Raw genomic sequence first — 19592 nt, 5'->3', positions numbered from 1 at the left:
CTATGTAATACCCATGTTGTTAACAGGATGTAGTTGTGTTCTATGTAATACCCATGTTGTTAACATGATGTAGTTGTGTTCTATGTAATACCCATTTTGTTAACAGGATGTAGTTCTATGTAATATCCATGTTGTTAACATGATGTAGTTGTGTTCTATGTAATACCCATGTTGTTAACAGGATGTAGTTGTGTTCTATGTGATACCCATGTTAACAGGATGTAGATGTGTTCTATGTAATACCCATGTTGTTAACATGATGTAGTTCTATGTAATGCCCATGTTGTTAACAGGATGTAGTTGTGTTCAATGTAATACCCATGTTGTTAACATGATGTAGTTCTATGTAATACCCATGTTGTTAACATGATGTAGTTCAATGTAATACCCATGTTGTTAACATGATGTAGTTCTATGTAATACCCATGTTGTTAACAGGATGTAGTTGTGTTCTATGTAATACCCATTTTGTTAACAGGATGTAGTTCTATGTAATACCCATGTTGTTAACATGATGTAGTTCCATGTAATACCCATGTTGTTAACATGATGTAGTTCTATGTAATACCCATGTTGTTAACAGGATGTAGTTCTATGTAATACCCATGTTGTTAACAGGATGTAGTTGTGTTCTATGTAATACCCATGTTGTTAACAGGATGTAGTTCTATGTAATACCCATGTTGTTAACAGGATGTAGTTCTATGTAATACCCATGTTGTTAACAGGATGTAGTTCTATGTAATACCCATGTTGTTAACAGGATGTAGTTTTATGTAATACCCATGTTGTTAACAGGATGTAGTTCTATGTAATACCCATGTTGTTAACATGGTGTAGTTCTATGTAATACCTATGTTGTTAACAGGGTGTAGTTGTGTTCTATGTAATACCCATGTTGTTAACATGATGTAGTTGTGTTCTATGTAATACCCATTTTGTTAACAGGATGTAGTTCTATGTAATATCCATGTTGTTAACATGATGTAGTTGTGTTCTATGTAATACCCATGTTGTTAACAGGATGTAGTTGTGTTCTATGTGATACCCATGTTAACAGGATGTAGATGTGTTCTATGTAATACCCATGTTGTTAACATGATGTAGTTCTATGTAATGCCCATGTTGTTAACATGATGTAGTTCAATGTAATACCCATGTTGTTAACAGGATGTAGTTCTATGTAATACCCATGTTGTTAACAGGATGTAGTTCTATGTAATACCCATGTTGTTAACAGGATGTAGTTGTGTTCTATGTAATACCCATGTTGTTAACATGATGTAGTTCTATGTAATACCCATGTTGTTAACATGATGTAGTTCCATGTAATACCCATGTTGTTAACATGATGTAGTTCTATGTAATACCCATGTTGTTAACAGGATGTAGTTCTATGTAATACCCATGTTGTTAACAGGATGTAGTTCTATGTAATACCCATGTTGTTAACAGGATGTAGTTCTATGTAATACCCATGTTGTTAACAGGATGTAGTTCTATGTAATACCCATGTTGTTAACAGGATGTAGTTCTATGTAATACCCATTTTGTTAACAGGATGTAGTTCTATGTAATACCCATGTTGTTAACAGGATGTAGTTGTGTTCTATGTAATACCCATTTTGTTAACAGGATGTAGTTCTATGTAATACCCATGTTGTTAACAGGATGTAGTTCTATGTAATACCCATGTTGTTAACAGGATGTAGTTGTGTTCTATGTAATACCCATGTTGTTAACAGGATGTAGTTGTGTTCTATGTAATACCCATGTTGTTAACAGGATGTAGTTGTGTTCTATGTAATACCCATGTTGTTAACAGGATGTAGTTCTATGTAATACCCATGTTGTTAACATGATGTAGTTCTATGTAATACCCATGTTGTTAACATGATGTAGTTCTATGTAATACCCATGTTGTTAACAGGATGTAGTTCTATGTAATACCCATGTTGTTAACAGGATGTAGTTGTGTTCTATGTAATACCCATGTTGTTAACAGGATGTAGTTCTATGTAATACCCATGTTGTTAACAGGATGTAGTTCTATGTAATACCCATGTTGTTAACAGGATGTAGTTCTATGTAATACCCATGTTGTTAACAGGATGTAGTTGTGTTCTATGTAATACCCATGCTGTTAACAGGATGTAGTTATATGTAATACCCATGTTGTTAACAGGATGTAGTTCTATGTAATACCCATGTTGTTAACAGGATGTAGTTCTATGTAATGCCCATGTTGTTAACAGGATGTAGTTCTATGTAATACCCATGTTGTTAACAGGATGTAGTTCTATGTAATACCCATGTTGTTAACAGGATGTAGTTGTGTTCTATGTAATACCCATTTTGTTAACAGGATGTAGTTCTATGTAATACCCGTGGGTTAGTCATGTCAGTATACTGTAGTCACACACATACAACATGGGTTGAAGGCTGTATACAGGGAACTGTTGGTAGCCTGTAACAGTCTCTGTCATGTTCAACAACTATGTTGCTCACTCACTATGACACAGCAGATAAATAGTTTACATTCCACCTAACTGAACCAACTACCTGGAACTAAGGCTGACACCAACTACCTGGAACTAAGGCTGACACCAACTACCTGGAACTAAGGCTGACACCAACTACCTGGAACTAAGGCTGACACCAACTACCTGGAACTAAGGCTGACACCAACTACCTGGAACTAAGGCTGACATCAACTACCTGGAACTAAGGCTGACACCAACTACCTGGAACGAAGGCTGACACCAACTACCTGGAACTAAGGCTGACACCAACTACCTGGAACTAAGGCTGACACCAACTACCTGGAACTAAGGCTGACACCAACTCAGTAGAGACGTCGCCATCTGACATGGACATTGGATTTAATGAATGACTACAGCCTCTGAGCTAATAAAACTCTGCTCCTATCGGACGTTTCTCTTGTTTTGTTGTTGTTTGTTTTTTCAGTAAACTGTTCACAAAGTTAATTCTGTTGTTTGTCTTTACAGTAAACTGTTCAGAGTTCATTCTGTTGTTTGTCTTTACAGTAAACTGTTCACAGAGTTCATTCTGTTGTTTGTCTTTACAGTAAACTGTTCAGAGTTAATTCTGTTGTTTGTCTTTACAGTAAACTGTTCAGAGTTCATGCTGTTGTTGTTTGTCTCTACAGTAAACTGTTCAGAGTTCATTCTGTTGTTTGTCTCTACAGTAAACTGTTCAGAGTTCATTCTGTTTGTCTTTACAGTAAACTGTTCAGAGTTCATTCTGTTTGTCTTTACAGTAATATGTTCAGAGTTCATTCTGTTTGTCTTTACAGTAAACTGTTCACAAAGTTAATTATGTTTGTCTTTACAGTAAACTGTTCAGAGTTCATTCTGTTTGTCTTTACAGTAAACTGTTCACAGAGTTCATTCTGTTTGTCTTTACAGTAAACTGTTCACAGAGTTCATTCTGAAGGTTCCTCTGGGTCGTCTGGTCAAACAGAAGCTGAACTGCCTCATCGACATCGTCCACAGTGATCTCTTCACACAGCATGGTAAGAACTTCACTACTCAGCACCATCTCTGCCAGCCCTACACACAGAGCGCCAAACAGCCCCACGCACAGCGAGCCAAACAGCCCCACGCACAGAGCTCCAAACAGCCAAGCTCTGCACGCTGAAGCCTCGACCTTGAAGCCCCGCACGCCAAGCCCCGCAAGCCAAGCCCCGCACGCCAAGCCCCGCACGCCAAGCCCCGCACGCCAAGCCCCGCACGCCAAGCCCCGCACGCCAAGCCCCGCACACGATGAAACCCCAACACGCCCGTCTCCAGTGTGCCATGTTAAGGTGTAACAGGGTTATGTCAGGGTGGTGCTACAGTCAGTCCTGTTGTCTCTGTGTCAGAGAAGACCCCACCACACTAATCCATCTTATCTATTCTAGATCATTCTGTCAGCTTGATAGTCTCTCTCCTTATCTTCCTCCCCCCCCCCCTCCTTCTCTCCCTCCGTATCTCTCTTCCCCCCTCTCCTTCTCTCTCTCCGTATCTCTCTTCCCCCCCTCTCCTTCTCTCTCCGTCTCTTTCCCCCCTCTCCTTCTCTCTCTCCGTCTCTTTCCCCCCTCTCCTTCTCTCTCTCCGTCTCTTCCCCCCTCTCCTCTCTCTCCGTCTCTTCCCCCCTCTCCTTTCTCTCCGTCTCTTCCCCCCTCTCCTTCTCTCTCTGTCTCTTTCCCCCTCTCCTTCTCTCTCTCCGTCTCTTCCCCCCCTCTCCTTCTCTCTCTCCGTCTCTTCCCCCCATCTCCTTCTCTCTCCTTCACTTTCCCCCCTCTCCTTCTCTCTCTCCGTCTCTTTCCCCCTCTCCTTCTCTCTCTCCGTCTCTTCCCCCCCTCTCCTTCTCTCTCTCCGTCTCTTCCCCCCCTCTCCTTCTCTCTCTCCGTCTCTTCCCCCCATCTCCTTCTCTCTCTCCGTCTCTTCCCCCCATCTCCTTCTCTCTCCGTCTCTTCCCCCCCTCTCCTTCTCTCTCTCCGTCTCTTCCCCCCATCTCCTTCTCTCTCTCCGTCTCTTTCCCCCCTCTCCTCTCTCTCCGTCTCTTCCCCCCTCTCCTTTCTCTCCGTCTCTTCCCCCCTCTCCTTTCTCTCCGTCTCTTCCCCCCTCTCCTTCTCTCTCTCCGTCTCTTCCCCCCATCTCCTTCTCTCTCTGTCTCTTCCCCCATCTCCTTCTCTCTCCGTCTCTTCCCCCCCTCTCCTTCTCTCTCTCCGTCTCTTCCCCCCCTCTCCTTCTCTCTCTCCGTCTCTTCCCCCCATCTCCTTCTCTCTCTCCGTCTCTTCCCCCCATCTCCTTCTCTCTCTCCGTCTCTTCCCCCCATCTCCTTCTCTCTCTCCGTCTCTTCCCCCCCATCTCCTTCTCTCTCTCCGTCTCTTTCCCCCCTCTCCTTCTCTCTCTCCGTCTCTTCCCCCCTCTCCTCTCTCTCCGTCTCTTCCCCCCTCTCCTTTCTCTCCGTCTCTTCCCCCCTCTCCTTCTCTCTCCGTCACTTTCCCCCCTCTCCTTCTCTCTCTCCGTCTCTTTCCCCCTCTCCTTCTCTCTCCGTCTCTTTCCCCCTCTCCTTCTCTCTCTCCGTCTCTTCCCCCCCTCTCCTTCTCTCTCTCCGTCTCTTCCCCCCATCTCCTTCTCTCTCCGTCACTTTCCCCCCTCTCCTTCTCTCTCTCCGTCTCTTTCCCCCTCTCCTTCTCTCTCTCCGTCTCTTCCCCCCCTCTCCTTCTCTCTCTCCGTCTCTTCCCCCCATCTCCTTCTCTCTCTCCGTCTCTTCCCCCCATCTCCTTCTCTCTCCGTCTCTTCCCCCCCTCTCCTTCTCTCTCTCCGTCTCTTCCCCCCCATCTCCTTCTCTCTCTCCGTCTCTTTCCCCCCTCTCCTCTCTCTCCGTCTCTTCCTCTCTCTCCGTCTCTTCCCCCCTCTCCTTTCTCTCCGTCTCTTCCCCCCTCTCCTTTCTCTCCGTCTCTTCCCCCCTCTCTTTCTCTCTCTCCGTCTCTCCCCCCATCTCCTTCTCTCTCTCCGTCTCTTTCCCCCCTCTCCTTCTCTCTCTCCGTCTCTTCCCCCCTCTCCTCTCTCTCCGTCTCTTCCCCCCTCTCCTTTCTCTCCGTCTCTTCCCCCCTCTCCTTCTCTCTCCGTCACTTTCCCCCCTCTCCTTCTCTCTCTCCGTCTCTTTCCCCCTCTCCTTCTCTCTCTCCGTCTCTTTCCCCCTCTCCTTCTCTCTCTCCGTCTCTTCCCCCCCTCTCCTTCTCTCTCTCCGTCTCTTCCCCCCATCTCCTTCTCTCTCCGTCACTTTCCCCCCTCTCCTTCTCTCTCTCCGTCTCTTTCCCCCTCTCCTTCTCTCTCTCCGTCTCTTCCCCCCCTCTCCTTCTCTCTCTCCGTCTCTTCCCCCCATCTCCTTCTCTCTCTCCGTCTCTTCCCCCCATCTCCTTCTCTCTCCGTCTCTTCCCCCCCTCTCCTTCTCTCTCTCCGTCTCTTCCCCCCCATCTCCTTCTCTCTCTCCGTCTCTTTCCCCCCTCTCCTCTCTCTCCGTCTCTTCCTCTCTCTCCGTCTCTTCCCCCCTCTCCTTTCTCTCCGTCTCTTCCCCCCTCTCCTTTCTCTCCGTCTCTTCCCCCCTCTCTTTCTCTCTCTCCGTCTCTCCCCCCCTCTCCTTCTCTCTCTCCGTCTCTTCCCCCCATCTCCTTCTCTCTCTCCGTCTCTTCCCCCCATCTCCTTCTCTCTCTCCGTCTCTTCCCCCCATCTCCTTCTCTCTCTCCGTCTCTTCCCCCCATCTCCTTCTCTCTCTCCGTCTCTTCCCCCCATCTCCTTCTCTCTCTCCGTCTCTTCCCCCCATCTCCTTCTGTCTCTCCATCTCCCCCCCTCTCCTTCTCTCTCCGTATGTCTCCATCTCTTCCCCCCTCTCTCTCTTCCCCCCTCTCTCCATATGTCTCCATCTCTCCCCCTCTCTCCGTATGTCTCCATCTCCCCCCCCCCCTCTGTCAGCCAACATGTGTCAGTTGAACATGGCAGGTAGTTGAGGAAGGTGTCTGTGTAGTTCTGTAATGTACCATGTCAGGCTGCTCTGTGTTAGAGGGGAGGATTTAAACCTTCCTGCCAAGCAGCCCTGAAGGTAATGGATGTTGACCAGAGAGGCTGGTCCTCCATACAGCCTACTGTGGCACACGCTAGCCCTACGTTAGTGTGTGTGTGTGGGGTTAGTGTCTGTGTGTGGGGTTAGTGTCTGTGTGTGGGGTTAGCCCAATACACACACAGCCCAATACACGCACACAGCCCAATACACGCACACAGCCCAATACACACACAGCCCAATACACACACACCCCAATACACACACAGCCCAATACACGCTAGATGGATGAGGAAAGACACTGGTCTAATGTAGATGGATGAGGACAGACACACTGACTGGTCTAATGGAGATGGATGAGGACAGACACACTGACTGGTCTAATGTAGATGGATGAGGACAGACCCACTGTCTGGTCTAATGGAAATGGATGAGGACAGACACACTGACTGCTCTAATGTAGATGGATGAGGACAGACACACTGACTGCTCTAATGTAGATGGATGAGGACATACACACTGACTGGTCTAATGGAGATGGATGAGGACAGACACACTGACTGCTCTAATGTAGATGGATGAGGACAGACACACTGACTGGTCTAATGTAGATGGATGAGGACAGACACACTGACTGGTCTAATGGAGATGGATGAGGACAGACACACTGACTGGTCTAATGTAGATGGATGAGGACAGACACACTGACTGGTCTAATGGAGATGGATGAGGACAGACACACTGACTGATCTAATGGAGATGGATGAGGACAGACACACTGACTGGTCTAATGTAGATGGATGAGGACAGACACACTGACTGGTCTAATGGAAATGGATGAGGACAGACACACTGACTGCTCTAATGTAGATGGATGAGGACAGACCCACTGACTGATCTAATGTAGATGGATGAGGACAGACACACTGTCTGGTCTAATGGAGATGGATGAGGACAGACACACTGACTGGTCTAATGTAGTCGGATGAGGACAGACACACTGACTGGTCTAATGTAGATGGATGAGGACAGACACACTGACTGGTCTAATGTAGATGGATGAGGACAGACACACTGACTGGTCTAATGGAGATGGATGAGGACAGACACACTGACTGGTCTAATGGAGATGGATGAGGACAGACACACTGACTGGTCTAATGTAGATGGATGAGGACAGACACACTGACTGCTCTAATGTAGATGGATGAGGACAGACACACTGACTGGTCTAATGGAGATGGATGAGGACAGACCCACTGTCTGCCCAAAGCACTGGTCAAATGTAGATGGATGAGGGAAACAACAGCCGATTCTTTCTATGGGAACTCTCTCTTTGTGCTTTCTACTGACCTCTAAACCAATTAGAAATGACAGGAAATGACACCATGAAACAGGCCCCCAGCTTCGACTCCAAGGGAGAGCCGACTTGGTTTCCAATGGATACACAACAACACATCTAGGAGTATCAGGATTATTCCCCCATTATAACCCTGTTCCCCCATTATAACCCTGTTCCCCCATTATAACCCTGTTCCCCCATTATAACCCTGTTCCCCCATTATAACCATACATCTAGGAGTATCAGGATTATTCCCCCATTATAACCCTACATCTAGGAGTATCAGGATTATTCCCCCATTATAACCCTGTTCCCCCATTATAACCCTACATCTAGGAGTATCAGGTTTATTCCCCCATTATAACCCTGTTCCCCCATTATAACCCTACATCTAGGAGTATCAGGTTTATTCCCCCATTATAACCCTGTTCCCCCATTATAACCCTACATCTAGGAGTATCAGGATTATTCCCCCATTATAACCCTACATCTAGGAGTATCAGGATTATTCCCCCATTATAACCCTACATCTAGGAGTATCAGGATTATTCCCCCATTATAACCCTACATCTAGGAGTATCAGGATTATTCCCCCATTATAACCCTGTTCCCCCATTATAACCCTACATCTAGGAGTATCAGGATTATTCCCCCATTAGAACCCTGTTCCCCCATTATAACCCTACATCTAGGAGTATCAGGTTTATTCCCCCATTATAACCCTGTTCCCCCATTATAACCCTACATCTAGGAGGATCAGGATTATTCCCCCATTATAACCCTGTTCCCCCATTATAACCCTACATCTAGGAGTATCAGGATTATTCCCCCATTATAACCCTACATCTAGGAGTATCAAGATTATTCCCCCATTATAACCCTACATCTAGGAGTATCAGGTTTATTCCCCCATTATAACCCTACATCTAGGAGTATCAGGTTTATTCCCCCATTATAACCCTACATCTAGGAGTATCAGGATTATTCCCCCATTATAACTCTACATCTAGGAGTATCAGGATTATTCCCCCATTATAACCCTACATCTTGGAGTATCAGGATTATTCCCCCATTATAACCCTACATCTAGGAGTATCAGGTTTATTCCCCCATTATAACCCTACATCTAGGAGTATCAGGTTTATTCCCCCATTATAGCCCTACATCTAGGAGTATCAGGATTATTCCCCCATTATAACCCTACATCTAGGAGTATCAGGTTTATTCCCCCATTATAACCCTACATCTAGGAGTATCAGGTTTATTCCCCAATTATAGCCCTACATCTAGGAGTATCAGGTTTATTCCCCCATTATAACCCTACATCTAGGAGTATCAGGTTTATTCCTCCATTATAACCCTACATCTAGGAGTATCAGGTTTATTCCCCCATTATAACCCTACATCTAGGAGTATCAGGTTTATTCCCCCATTATAACCCTACATCTAGGAGTATCAGGATTATTCCCCCATTATAATCCTACATCTAGGAGTATCAGGATTATTCCCCCATTATAACCCTACATCTAGGAGTATCAGGATTATTCCCCCATTATAACCCTACATCTAGGAGTATCAGGATTATTCCCCCATTATAACCCTACATCTAGGAGTATCAGGATTATTCCCCCATTATAACCCTACATCTAGGAGTATCAGGATTATTCCCCCATTATAACCTTACATCTAGGAGTATCAGGTTTATTTTAGTACCAGATAAAACCCTGTTCCCCCATTATAACCCTATTCCCCCATTATAACCCTATAACCCCATTATAACCATATTCCCCCATTATAACCCTTTAACCCCATTATAAACCTATTCCCCCATTATAAACCTAATCCCCCATTATAAACCTATTCCCCCATTATAAACCTATTCCCCCATTATAACCCTATAACCCCATTATAAACCTATTCCCCCATTATAAACCTAATCCCCCATTATAAACCTAATCCCCCATTATAAACCTATTCCCCCATTATAACCCTATAACCCCATTATAACCCTATTCCCCCATTATAAACCTAATCCCCCATTATAACCTTATTCCCCCATTATAACTCTGTTATAACCCTATACCCTTTTCCCTATTATAAACCTATTCCCCCTTTTTTCTCTGTTACTACCCCATTATAACCCTGTTCCCCCGTTATAACCCAGTTATATCCCTATTATCACTCTGTTATAACCCCATGTCCCTATTGTAACCCCATGTTAACCCCATGTCCCCATAATAACCCCTTTATAGCCCCATGTCCCTATTATAAACCCATTATAACCCCATGTCCCTATTATAAACATATGTCCCTATTATAACCCCATGTCCCTATTATAAACCCATTATAACCCCATGTCCCTATTATAAACCCATGTCCCTATTATAAACCCATGTCCCTATTATAACCCCATGTCCCTATTATAAACCCATTATAACCCCATGTCCCTATTATAAACCCATGTCCCTATTATAAACCCATGTCCCTATTATAAACCCATGTCCCTATTATAACCCCATGTCCCTATTATAACCCCATGTCCCTATTATAACCCCATTATAAACCCATGCCCCTATTATAAACCCATGCCCCTATTATAAACCTATTATAAACCCATGTCCCTATTATAAACCCATGCCCCTATTATAAACCCATGCCCCTATTATAAACCCATTATAACCCCATGTCCCTATTATAAACCCATGTCCCTATTATAAACTCATGTCCCTATAATAAACCCATGTCCCTATTATAACCCCATGTCCCTATTATAAACCCATTATAACCCCATGTCCCTATTATAAACCCATGTCCCTATTATAAACCCATGTCCCTATTATAAACCCATGTCCCTATTATAACCCCATGTCCCTATTATAACCCCATTATAAACCCATGCCCCTATTATAAACCTATTATAAACCCATGTCCCTATTATAAACCCATGTCCCTATTATAAACCCATTATAAACTCATGTCCCTATTATAAACCCATGCCCCTATTATAACCCCATGTCCCTATTATAACCCCATGTCCCTATTATAATCCCATTATAAACCCATGTCCCTATTATAAACCCATGCCCCTATTATAAACCCATGCCCCTATTATAAACCCATTATAACCCCATGTCCCTATTATAAACCCATGTCCCTATTATAAACTCATGTCCCTATTATAAACCCATGTCCCTATTATAACCCCATGTCCCTATTATAAACCCATTATAACCCCATGTCCCTATTATAAACCCATGTCCCTATTATAAACCCATGTCCCTATTATAAACCCATGTCCCTATTATAACCCCATGTCCCTATTATAACCCCATTATAAACCCATGCCCCTATTATAAACCTATTATAAACCCATGTCCCTATTATAAACCCATGTCCCTATTATAAACCCATTATAAACTCATGTCCCTATTATAAACCCATGTCCCTATTATAACCCCATGTCCCTTTTATAACCCCATGTCCCTATTATAACCCCATTATAAACCCATGCCCCTATTATAAACCCATTATAACCCCATGTCCCTATTATAAACCCATGTCCCTATTATAAACCCATTATAAACTCATGTCCCTATTATAAACCCATTATAAACTCATGTCCCTATTATAAACCCATGTCCCTATTATAAACCCATGTCCCTATTATAACCCCATGTCCCTATTATAACCCCATTATAAACCCATGTCCCTATTATAAACCTATTATAAACCCATGTCCCCATTATAAACCTATTATAACCCCTTGTCCCTATTATAAACCCATGTCCCTATTATAACCCTATTATAAACCCATGTCCCTATTATAACCCCATTATAAACCCATGTCCCTATTATAAACCCATGTCCCTATTATAACCCCATTATAAACCCATGCCCCTATTATAAACCCATTATAACCCCATGTCCCTATTATAAACCCATGTCCCTATTATAAACCCATTATAAACTCATGTCCCTATTATAAACCCATGTCCCTATCATAACCCCATGTCCCTATTATAACCCCATTATAAACCCATGCCCCTATTATAAACCCATTGTCCCTATTATAAACCCATGTCCCTATTATAAACCCATTATAAACTCATGTCCCTATTATAAACCCATGTCCCTATTATAAACCCATGTCCCTATTATAAACCCATTATAAACCCATGTCCCTATTATAAACCCATGTCCCTATTATAACCCTATTATAAACCCATGTCCCTATTATAAACCCATGCCCCTATTATAAACCCATGCCCCTATTATAAACCCATTATAACCCCATGTCCCTATTATAAACCCATGTCCCTATTATAACCCCATGTCCCTATTATAACCCCATTATAAACCCATGTCCCTATTATAACCCTATTATAACCCCATGTCCCTATTATAAACCCATGTCCCTATTATAAACCTATTATAAACCCATGTCCCTATTATAAACCCATGTCCCTATTATAACCCCATTATAACCCCATGTCCCTAGTATAACCCATTATAAACCCATGTCCCTATTATAAACCCATGTCCCTATTATAAACCCATGTCCCTATTATAAACCCATGTCCCTATTATAACCCCATGTCCCTATTATAACCCCATGTCCCTATTATAACCCCATGTCCCTATTATAAACCCATGTCCCTATTATAACCCCATTATAACCCCATGTCCCTATTATAACCCCATTATAACCCCATGTCCCTATTATAAACCCATGTCCCTATTATAAACCCATGTCCCTATTATAACCCCATTATAACCCATTGTCCCTATTATAACCCCATTATAAACCCATGTCCCTATTATAAACCCATGTCCCTATTATAAACCCATGTCCCTATTATAAACCCATGTCCCTATTATAACCCCTTGTCCCTATTATAACCCCATTATAAACCCATGTCCCTATTATAAACCCATGTCCCTATTATAAACCCATGTCCCTATTATAACCCCATTATTACCCCATGTCCCTATTATAACCCTATTATAAACCCATGTCCCTATTATAAACCCATGTCCCTATTATAAACCCATGTCCCTATTATAAACCCATCATAAACCCATGTCCCTATTATAAACCCATGTCCCTATTATAAACCCATCATAAACCCATGTCCCTATTATAAACCCATGTCCCTATTATAACCCCGTTCGAACAATATTCCTACACTAGTCTAATATGGGCCAACCCTCTAGTCTAATATATTAAACCCTCTATTCTAATATGGACCAACCCTCTAGTCTAATATGGGCCAACCCTCTAGTCTAATATGGGCCAACCCTCTAGTCTAATATGGACCAACCCTCTAGTCTAATATATTAAACCCTCTAGTCTAATATGGGCCAACCCTCTATTCTAATATATTAAACCCTCTAGTCTAATATGGGCCAACCCTCTAGTCTAATATGGGCCAACCCTGTAGTCTAATATGGGCCAACCCTCTAGTCTAATATGGGCCAACCCTCTAGTCTAATATGGACCAACCCTATAGTGAATATGGGCCAACCCTCGAGTCTAATATGGGCCAACCCTCTAGTCTAATATGGACCAACCCTCTAGTCTAATATGTACCAACCCTATAGTGAATATGGGCCAACCCTCTAGTCTAATATGGGCCAACCCTCTAGTCTAATATGGGCCAACCCTCTAGTCTAATATGGACCAACCCTATAGTGAATATGGGCCAACCCTCTAGTCTAATATGGGCCAACCCTCTAGTCTAATATGGACCAACCCTATAGTGAATATGGGCCAACCCTCGAGTCTAATATGGGCCAACCCTCGAGTCTAATATGGGCCAACCCTCTAGTCTAATATGGGCCAACCCTCTAGTCTAATATGGGCCAACCCTCTAGTCTAATATGGGCCAACCCTCTAGTCTAATATGGGCCAACCCTCTAGTCTAATATGGGCCAACCCTCTAGTCTAATATGGGCCAACCCTCTAGTCTAATATGGGCCAACCCTCTAGTCTAATATGGACCAACCCTCTAGTCTAATATATTAAACCCTCTAGTCTAATATGGGCCAACCCTCTAGTCTAATATGGGCCAACCCTCTAGTCTAATATGGGCCAACCCTCTAGTCTAATATGGGCCAACCCTCTAGTCTAATATGGGCCAACCCTCTAGTCTAATATGGGCCAACCCTCTAGTCTAATATGGGCCAACCCTCTAGTCTAATATGGACCAACCCTATAGTGAATATGGGCCAACCCTCGAGTCTAATATGGGCCAACCCTCTAGTCTAATATGGGCCAACCCTCTAGTCTAATATGGGCCAACCCTCTAGTCTAATATGGGCCAACCCTCTAGTCTAATATGGGCCAACCCTCTAGTCTAATATGGGCCAACCCTCTAGTCTAATATGGGCCAACCCTCTAGTCTAATATGGGCCAACCCTCTAGTCTAATATGGGCCAACCCTCTAGTCTAATATGGACCAACCCTCTAGTCTAATATGGACCAACCCTCTAGTCTAATATGGGCCAACCCTCTAGTCTAATATGGGCCAACCCTCTAGTCTAATATGGGCCAACCCTCTAGTCTAATATGGGCCAACCCTCTAGTCTAATATGGGCCAACCCTCTAGTCTAATATGGGCCAACCCTCTAGTCTAATATGGGCCAACCCTCTAGTCTAATATGGGCCAACCCTCTAGTCTAATATGGACCAACCCTCTAGTCTAATATATTAAACCCTCTAGTCTAATATGGGCCAACCCTCTAGTCTAATATGGGCCAACCCTCTAGTCTAATATGGGCCAACCCTCTAGTCTAATATGGGCCAACCCTCTAGTCTAATATGGGCCAACCCTCTAGTCTAATGTGGGCCAACCCTCTAGTCTAATATGGGCCAACCCTCTAGTCTAATATGGACCAACCCTATAGTGAATATGGGCCAACCCTCGAGTCTAATATGGGCCAACCCTCTAGTCTAATATGGGCCAACCCTCTAGTCTAATATGGGCCAACCCTCTAGTCTAATATGGGCCAACCCTCTAGTCTAATATGGGCCAACCCTCTAGTCTAATATGGGCCAACCCTCTAGTCTAATATGGGCCAACCCTCTAGTCTAATATGGGCCAACCCTCTAGTCTAATATGGACCAACCCTCTAGTCTAATATGGACCAACCCTCTAGTCTAATATGGGCCAACCCTCTAGTCTAATATGGGCCAACCCTCTAGTCTAATATGGGCCAACCCTCTAGTCTAATATGGGCCAACCCTCTAGTCTAATATGGGCCAACCCTCTAGTCTAATATGGGCCAACCCTCTAGTCTAATATGGGCCAACCCTCTAGTCTAATATGGGCCAACCCTCTAGTCTAATATGGGCCAACCCTCTAGTCTAATATGGGCCAACCCTCTAGTCTAATATGGACCAACCCTCTAGTCTAATATATTAAACCCTCTAGTCTAATATGGACCAACCCTATAGTGAATATGGGCCAACCCTCGAGTCTAATATGGGCCAACCCTCTAGTCTAATATGGGCCAACCCTCGAGTCTAATATGGGCCAACCCTCTAGTCTAATATGGATCAACCCTCAAGTCTAATATGGGCCAACCCTCTCATCTAACATGGGCCAACCCTCTAGTCTAATATATTAAACCCTAGTGAATATGGACCAACCCTCTGGTCTAGTCTATTGAACCCTAGTGAATATGGACCAACCTTCTGGTCTAATATGGGCCAACCCTCTAGTCTAATATATTAAACCCTAGTGAATATGGGCCAAACCTCTAGTCTAATATATTAAACCCTAGTGAATATGGACCAACCCTCTAGTCTAATATATTAAACCCTAGTGAATATGGACCAACCCTCTAGTCTAGTCTATTGAACCCTAGTGAATATGGACCAACCTTCTGGTCTAGTATGGGCCAACCCTCTAGTCTAATATATTAAACCCTAGTGAAAATGGACCAATCCTCTGGTCTAGTCTATTGAACCTTAGCCAGCCACTCCAACAATGTGGATGGCCTGTCATTTCTGAAGTGCTTCTGTGTTTTTATCCCACGCAAACAGATTACTAGTGCTGTTCATCTAGCTGTGTGGGAGGACAAGAAAGCTTGTCTCTTGTATGTGTGTGTGAGAGGGCGTTTGTGTGTGTGTGTGTGTGAGAGCGAGGGTGTGTGAGAGAGGGTGAGTGTTTGTTTGTGTGTGTGTGTGAGAGAGAGAGGGTGTGTGAGAGAGGGTGAGTTTGTGTGTGTGTGTGAGAGAGGGTGAGTGTTTGTGTGTGTGTGTGTGAGAGAGGGTGAGTGTTTGTGTGTGTGCGTGTGTGTGTGTGAGGGCATTTGTGTGCGTGTGAGAGAGGGTGAGTGTGTGTGTGTGTGTGAGAGAGGGTGAGTGTTTGTGTGTGTGTGAGAGAGAGGGTGAGTCTGTGTGTGAAAGTGCGTTTGTGTGTGTGTGTGAGAGAGGGTGAGTGTGTGTGTGTGTGAGAGAGGGTGAGTGTTTGTGTGTGTGCGTGTGTGTGTGTGAGGGCATTTGTGTGTTTGTGAGAGAGGGTGAGTGTGTGTGTGTGTGTGTGAGAGAGAGGGTGAGTGTGTGTGTGTGTGTGTGAGAGAGAGGGTGAGTGTGTGTGTGAGAGTGCGTTTGTGTGTGTGTGAGAGAGGGTGAGTGTTTGTGTGTGTGTGTGTGTGAGAGGGTGAGTGTGTGTGTGTGTGTGTATGTTTCCCATAGAGAGGGGGAGTGAGGGAATTTCAGCACTGGAAAGACCAGGTATTAAACACTGTAGACAATGAGCCAGAGTCCCTCAGATTGGAGATTTGTTTTGGTGTTTCAGCATCAGGAGGATTACTCAACGGTGTCCCCTAACAGCACACAGCTTAGCGTTCTGTCCCGTACACCACAGATGGCACCACAATGTCAATCAATCAAATGTATTTATAAAGCCCTTCGTACATCAGCTGATATCTCAAAGTGCTGTACAGAAACCCAGCCTAAAACCCCAAACCAGCAAGCAACGCAGGTGTAGAAGCACGATGGCTAGGAAAAACTCCCTAGAAAGGCCAGAACTCTAGGAAGAAACCTAGAGAGGAACCAGGCTATGAGGGGTGGCCCAAACAGCAAGCAACGCAGGTGTAGAAGCACGGTGGCTAGGAAAAACTCCCTAGAAAGGCCAAAACCTAGGAAGAAACCTAGAGAGGAACCAGGCTATGAGGGGTGGCCAGTCCTCTTCTGGCTATTTATATAGCCCTTCGTACATCATCTGATGTCACAAAGTGCTTTTACAGAAACCCAGCCTAAAACCACCAACATCAGGCAACGCAGGTGTAGAATCACTAAATGGGCAATCGACATTTCAAACCATTTACAAATGTGTCACCCCACCAGCGTTTCGGGTTGACAGCTGAGGGGGTGGTGGGGGGGAAATGTAACCTCTCTCAAATTCATAGACAGAGCTGTGGCTACAAGAACTGACCGTCCATGATATCAACATTATAGTTTAATCATGTTTTGAGGCTGTACAGTGTTTGTTTCCCACTATATTGTTTACAAACAAATGAGTGAAACAAGCGGTTGATCTTCAAGGTGTTCCTGGTGGATCACCAAACATTTCTGGAGGAAAGACACACAGACTTGTGATCCTAATATTTCATTTATTCAGAGGCCCTGTTGATGGTGGGTGCACTTGATTCAGACGCCCTGTTGGTGGTGGGTGCACTTGATTCAGACGCCCTGTTGGTGGTGACTCGTGTCCCTCCATTCCTCCATCCTCCTCTTCTCCCTGACCCTTGTCCCATCATCCTCCTCTTCTCCCTGAACCATGTCCCATCATCCTCCTCTTCTCCTTGACCCATGTCCCTCCATCCTCCTCTTCTCCCTGACCCATGTCCCTCCATCCTCCTCTTCTCCCTGACCCATATCCCTCCATCCTCCTCTTCTCCCTGACCCATATCCCTCCATCCTCCTCTTCTCCCTGACCCATGTCCCTCCATCCTCCTCTTCTCCCTGACCCATGTCCCATCATCCTCCTCTTCTCCCTGAACCATGTCCCATCATCCTCCTCTTCTCCTTGACCCATGTCCCTCCATCCTCCTCTTCTCCCTGACCCATGTCCCTCCATCCTCCTCTTCTCCCTGACCCATGTCCCTCTATCCTCCTCTTCTCCCTGACCCATATCCCTCCATCCTCCTCTTCTCCCTGACCCATATCCCTCCATCCTCCTCTTCTCCCTGACCCATATCCCTCCATCCTCCTCTTCTTCCTGACCCATGTCCCATCATCCTCCTCTTCTCCCTGACCCTTGTCCCATCATCCTCCTCTTCTCCCTGAACCATGTCCCATCATCCTCCTCTTCTCCCTGAACCATGTCCCATCATCCTCCTCTTCTTCCTGACCCATGTCCCTCCATCCTCCTCTTCTTCCTGACCAATGTCCCTCCATCCTCCTCTTCTCCCTGACCCATGTCCCTCCATCCTCCTCTTCTTCCTGACCCATGTCCCTCCATCCTCTTCTTCCTGACCCATGTCCCTCCATCCTCCTCTTCTTCCTGACCCATGTCCCATTCCTCCTCTTCTTCCTGACCCATGTCCCTCCATCCTCCTCTTCTTCCTGACCCATGTCCCTCCATCCTCCTCTTCTTCATGACCCATGTCCCTCCATCCTCCTCTTCTTCCTGACCCATGTCCCATTCCTCCTCTTCTCCCTGACCCATGTCCCTCCATCCTCCTCTTCTTCCTGACCCATGTCCCTCCATCCTCCTCTTCTTCCTGACCCATGTCCCTCCATCCTCCTCTTCTTCCTGACCCATGTCCCTCCATCCTCCTCTTCTTCCTGACCCATGTCCCTCCATCCTCCTCTTCTTCCTGACCCATGTCTCATCATCCTCCTCTTCTTCCTGACCCATGTCCCTCCATCCTCCTCTTCTTCCTGACCCATGTCCCTCCATCCTCCTCTTCTTCCTGACCCATGTCCCTCCATTCTCCTCTTCTCCCTGACCCATGTCCCTCCATCCTCCTCTTCTTCCTGACCCATGTCCCTCCATCCTCCTCTTCTCCCTGACCCATGTCCCATCATCCTCCTCTTCTCCCTGACCCATGTCCCTCCATCCTCCTCTTCTCCTTGACCCATGTCCCTCCATCCTCCTCTTCTCCCTGACACATGTCCCTCATCCTCTTCTCCCTGACCCATGTCCCTCCATCCTCTTCTCCCTGACCCATGTCCCTCTATTCCTCCATCCTCCTCTCTCTCTCTATTTGATCCCCAGGAAGGGCTGTTCTCTATCCTTCTCACTGTTGGTCCCTCAGGCTAATTGCTTTCATTTTAACCACACCGCACTACCTCTAGAATGTAATTTCTGGGTTTAATAACATATGTTAATTTATCATTGACCGCTTCAGGTAACTCTCTCCATATGGATTTCCTGCTCTCTGTCTATCTCGCTCTTTCTCCTTCTCTCACTCCCCCTCTCTCTTTCCCTTCCCGCTCCCTCTCTCTCTCACTCCCTCTCTCTCTCTCCCTCTCCATCTCTGTCTCTCTCTCTCTCTCGCTCCCTCTTTCCCTCCCATCTCTCTCTCCCTCTCTCTCTCTTTCCCTCTCTCTCTTTCACTCCCTCTCTCTCCCTCTCTCTCTCTTTCACTCCCTCGCTCTCTCTTTCACTCCCTCGCTCTCTCTCTTTCTCTCTCGCTCCCTCTTTCACTCCCTCGCTCTCTCACT

At 45.2% G+C, this 19592-nt stretch overlaps 1 protein-coding gene across 8 annotated transcripts in view; it reads left to right on the top strand.

Moving 5' to 3' along the window:
• The window catches only part of LOC139381119 (dedicator of cytokinesis 1), a 547069-nt gene that overhangs the window by 164988 nt on the left and 362489 nt on the right, over positions 1-19592 (top strand). For all 8 annotated transcript variants that reach the window (XM_071124416.1, XM_071124412.1, XM_071124414.1 and 5 more), the window contains exon 25: positions 3429-3535. In XM_071124416.1, coding sequence (XP_070980517.1) covers positions 3429-3535 — 107 coding nt within the window. The remainder of the gene's footprint in view (positions 1-3428; positions 3536-19592) is intronic.

Source organism: Oncorhynchus clarkii, chromosome 23 (assembly GCF_045791955.1).
Source record: "Oncorhynchus clarkii lewisi isolate Uvic-CL-2024 chromosome 23, UVic_Ocla_1.0, whole genome shotgun sequence".
Taxonomy (NCBI): Eukaryota; Metazoa; Chordata; class Actinopteri; order Salmoniformes; family Salmonidae; genus Oncorhynchus; species Oncorhynchus clarkii.
This window is presented reverse-complemented; position numbering and strand designations above follow the sequence as displayed.